Source organism: Palaemon carinicauda, chromosome 14 (genome assembly GCF_036898095.1).
Source record: "Palaemon carinicauda isolate YSFRI2023 chromosome 14, ASM3689809v2, whole genome shotgun sequence".
Lineage (NCBI taxonomy): Eukaryota > Metazoa > Arthropoda > Malacostraca > Decapoda > Palaemonidae > Palaemon > Palaemon carinicauda.
Window position 1 is genome coordinate 142,873,280 of NC_090738.1, and position 4,479 is coordinate 142,877,758.

General features: G+C 50.3%; 1 protein-coding gene across 1 annotated transcript in view; it reads right to left on the reverse strand.

The window, feature by feature from the left end:
* Positions 1-1,995: 1,995 nt before the first annotated feature.
* LOC137653073 (doublesex- and mab-3-related transcription factor B1-like) overlaps positions 1,996-4,479 on the reverse strand; it is a 64,711-nt gene continuing 62,227 nt past the window's right edge. Inside the window, exons 2-3 of the mRNA XM_068386466.1 lie at positions 3,865-4,446; positions 1,996-2,138 (exon numbers count right to left, since the gene is read on the reverse strand). Coding sequence (XP_068242567.1) covers positions 1,996-2,138; positions 3,865-4,446 — 725 coding nt within the window. The remainder of the gene's footprint in view (positions 2,139-3,864; positions 4,447-4,479) is intronic.

A 4,479-nucleotide genomic window follows, 5' to 3' on the forward strand; every position in this document is an offset into this window, starting at 1 on the left:
CTGGCTATGTATCTCGGCAGAGAATAAATTGCACCAATCAAAAATATTGACAAAAATCGGCCCACATTGGGGTGGTGCACCACCTAGGAAGCAGTCCGGCATAAAGCTCGGGCGCTAGTGGCTGGCTCCATAGAGGGCATTTCCGACGTTAAGATCGGCAAAACTCCTTCAAACTTCTTTGAACCAAGGTGATTTACGACACCTGGGATACAGTCCGGCGTTGGAGCTCGGATACATACTCCGACATTGGAGCTCGGATACAGTCCGACGTTGGAGCTCAGATACAGTCCGGCGTTGGAGCTCGGGTACATAGTCTGGTGTTAGAGCTGGGAAGAAGTCCGGCATTGCTGCTCGGCTGCAAAAGATACCTCGAATACAGTCCAGCTTTGGAGCTCGGACGCAAGAGGACGTTGTCGCCCAGGAACAACTTCAAACCCGAGGTGTGGCATAAAAATAACAAGGCATTGATAAAGGCCGGAAACTTAAAGGGGCTCCTCGGATATCCGACGTGTAAACTCATCGAATGCATTTCGGCGATCCTCAAGATAGAAGGTGAGAAGATTTGTTGAACCAGTTTTCAAGACCGGCAACCGAAGATGAAGAACAGTTCGGAAGAATCGAGGAGCGTCCCTAACTTGAAGACCGGTTCAGGGGGCTACTGACGGTGTCCTGGACTAGGGGGTACTCAACGCGTCGTCCCCCGATCAGTTGGATTGGGCCGAGGACCCCCATGGCTGTATACTCATGGGCCAGTCCGGACAGCTGCCGCATACAAGGAAGAATCAACAAGACTTGGCGATCAAGACAAGGACTCCTCCCCCACCGGCGTATTCGGCTAGGACTCTTGTTATCCTAGGCCTCTGGTGCATTATATAAACCGGGGCGAGGCTAGTCGATAGACATATACAACAACAATCATACCATAGGCTAGCTTCAAGGGTTTAGCCTCTCTGATCTCGCGGTAGATCAACTCTTGTACTACCCATATCATCAATATTAATCAAGCAGGGAGTAGGGTTTTACCTCCATCGAGAGGGCCCGAACCTGGGTAAACATTGTGTCCCTTGCCTCCTGTTACCATTGAACCTAAGACGCACTGCTTGGGACCCCCCTACCCGAGATCCGCCGGTTTTGACACCGACCGATATCATTACATCAACATTACATAATAGATAGGGATACATACATAAGGCATACAATGCCACATGAATACAACATCATCTTACACAAGAGCCCCATCCGACTACGGATGAAACACAAACAGAAACTCAAACGACATCCACCCTGCTAGCCCAGGCTGCCGACCTGGAACCTATCCCCTGATCGAAGAAGAAGTAGAAGAAGAACTCCAAAACAATCAAACATCGCTCTCGCGTCATGATCATCGCATAACCTGTACCTGCAACTGTTGTTGTAGTAATCTGTGAGCCACGAGGACTCAGCAATCCCATTACCATGGGTATCAAGACTAGCAAAGCTTAATGGGAAAGGAAGGGGTAAAGTGGTGAGGTTGCAGCAGCGACTAAGCATATATGGTGGCTAACATACGCAAATGAGAGCGAGAAGAGAAACAATGGAACGGTCGTGAAGCTAGCAATGATCAAGAGGTGATCCTAAACTCCTACTTACGTCAAACATATCCCAAAACCGTGTGCACTTCCCGGACTCCGCCGAGAAGAGACCATCACGGCTACACACGCGGTTGATGCGTTTTAATTCGGATCTGGTGTCAAGTTATCTACAACCGGACATTAACAAATTCCCATCTGCCACATAACCATGAGCACGGCTTTCAAAAGATAATACCCTACATGGGTGTCCCAACTTAGCCCATGATAAGCTCTCGCGATCAACGAAGGATATACCTTCTCCCAGGAAGACCCGATCAGACTCGGAATCCCGGTTTACAAGACATTTCGATAATGGTAAAACAAGACCAGCAAAGCCGCCCGGATGTGCCGACAAATCCCGATAGGAGCTGCAAATATCTCATTCTCAGGGCACATCGGATTGTCCAAACTTCCGATAGGCCAACCCAGAGTTGCCCCTGGTGGCCACCGGCGGCTGACAGGTTGGACCAACACTCATGATGAGCACTGGCCCGGGGGGTAAAATAAAGATGACCCTCGAGAGCGCGACTCCCAAGGAAAAAAGGGCTAGGTGAGGCAAATGGTAAAACCAAGGTTGGGCCTTGTTGGAGGAGTTTTATTCAAAGCGAACTGTCAAGGGGGTCCCATAAATCACCCAATCGCGTAAGGAACCCAAAATCCGGGAACATAACACCGGTATGACGGAAACTAGGGCGGCAAGAGTGGAACAAAACACCAGGCATAAGGCCGAGTCTTCCACCCTTTACCAAGTATATAGATGCATTAATAATATAAGAGATATTGTGATATCCCAACATAATCCTGTCCATCATGGAGCAATCTTCAACTTCACCTGCAACTAACAACGCTATAAGAGGGGCTGAGCAAAGCGGTAACATAGCCAAGCAATGGTTTGCTAGGAAGGGTGTCAAAGGTTAGAGGTTCATGGCAATTTGGGAGGCTTGATGAGCAAAAGATAGGTAGCGCAGCAAAGCGATAGAACGAAGCAACTAGCATAGCAATGATAGTAGTGAGATCTAGGGTAGCGGTCATCTTGCAAGCATCAAACCAACAAGCTACAGCATCTCAACGTAATAACAAAAGGCATGGGCATGAAGCACAGGTAAAAAGCATAACAAAACATGAACACTGAGCTATCTCCAGAAATCACTAGAACATGCTCAAACACACATGGCAAGATTGCAAATAATAACAGTTTCGGACTTTAGTAGAAATAACATCAGGTTGCAATGTTTAGAGCTATCAAACAATATGTTACAGGAGCTTAACATGTTAAACAAAGGCATGGCATGAATCTACTAATGCCATAGAACAAAAGTCCCTTACTGACCATGAGCCAAAAAGGATCAAAAGATATGATGGCACCCATGTAAACATGGCAAGTTATATGACAGATTCATACATGGCAGGAGCAACAATAAGTAGGCATGTTGGTGAGCTTGTACCACTCACCACAGAGCATTACATGGCACGGCAAGGCAACCAGAAGTAAGAAGACATGTTTATGAAGCTAAGCATGGCAATGGAAAGTTCATAGGGTGCAAGGATCACTAGCAAAACACATGGCAAAACTGAACTTCATGTTAACAGGCTGACATCAACATCGTTTAGCAAATCTAGAGAAAGATATAAACAATCTACAACAAGCTATAAATGCAACCAGGGGCATGAATGGATAGCTCATAACCATATGTACAAAACATCCTTACTGAAGTATCTCCAAATAAGCATGTATCTCTCTGTAGCATCAAGTTTACATGGCATAAAAATAACAGCAGAACACGGACTGAAATCAACAACATCACGAGGCCTAGTTTACATGCTTGTGCTAGTCACCACATTGATCACAAAAAAACATAGCATACACTCCTGTAAAGATGGAATGGCATAGTTCAAAACACATGTAGGCATCAACCTCACAGGATGCACACATCAAACATGGCAAAAATGACAAATGAGCATGTTATAACGGTTTCAGCAGATTAACAGCAACATGCACTCTTGCAACGATGATTCGAGCATCAAGATGAACTCAAATGAACATGATGCAATGGAATGAAATGAAGTACTCGTCGAGGCGAACAATTTGACATATCACACGCACAAAAAGGAGCTACATGCACAGAGTTACAGCACGCTGAACAGAGCAACAAAATGCACAAATCTCAGGGACTTATATGATCTTCTGAAGAAAAAAACCAGACGAGCGCTAAATGGCTATACGTCGCCCTGGCGGGACTTCGTGGGTTCTCACCTAGCGGGCCTTGGCCCAGTCGGTGTGGAGGCAGGCCAGGGACGCGGGTCGGAGCTGGGCCTGGAGAGGCCGTGGCCCATGAAGGCGAGCGGGAGGAGCAGCTCCCTCTGCTCCCTCCCGAGCGGTGCCATGGCGAGGCGGTGCTCGGGTGCAGCGACGGCGGGGGAAGGCGAGGTCCGGCGGGCTCCGGAGGCTGGAAACGGATGGATCCGGGGGCAGGGATCCCAGATCCATCAGCGGCGGAGGTCAACGAGGTTCCGAAGAGCAGCGGCGCGAAACCTCCCGTGAAGACGGCAGCCATTGGGCGCGACGCCGGCGAGAGACGGGCGGCGCGCGCAGGGCGGCGGAGGCACGGGCGGCGCTCGGGAAGAGCCCGGCGGCGCGGGGTGGTGGAGACGGGCGGCGAAGGGGCTCCGGGGACCTGGTCGGGCTCGCAGCTCTGCTCCGGCGAGGACGGCGGCTGGGCCTGGTGCGAGAGCTCCTTCCCCTGGGGCTCGTGGACGAGGGAGCGGGAGGCGACGCGGGCGGGCGCCTGCGGGCCGGGGCGGCGGCGGCTTGGGCCTGGGCGGGCTGCGCCTGGGCCTGCAGGGCCGCGGGAGGTGGGAGGAAGGCCGC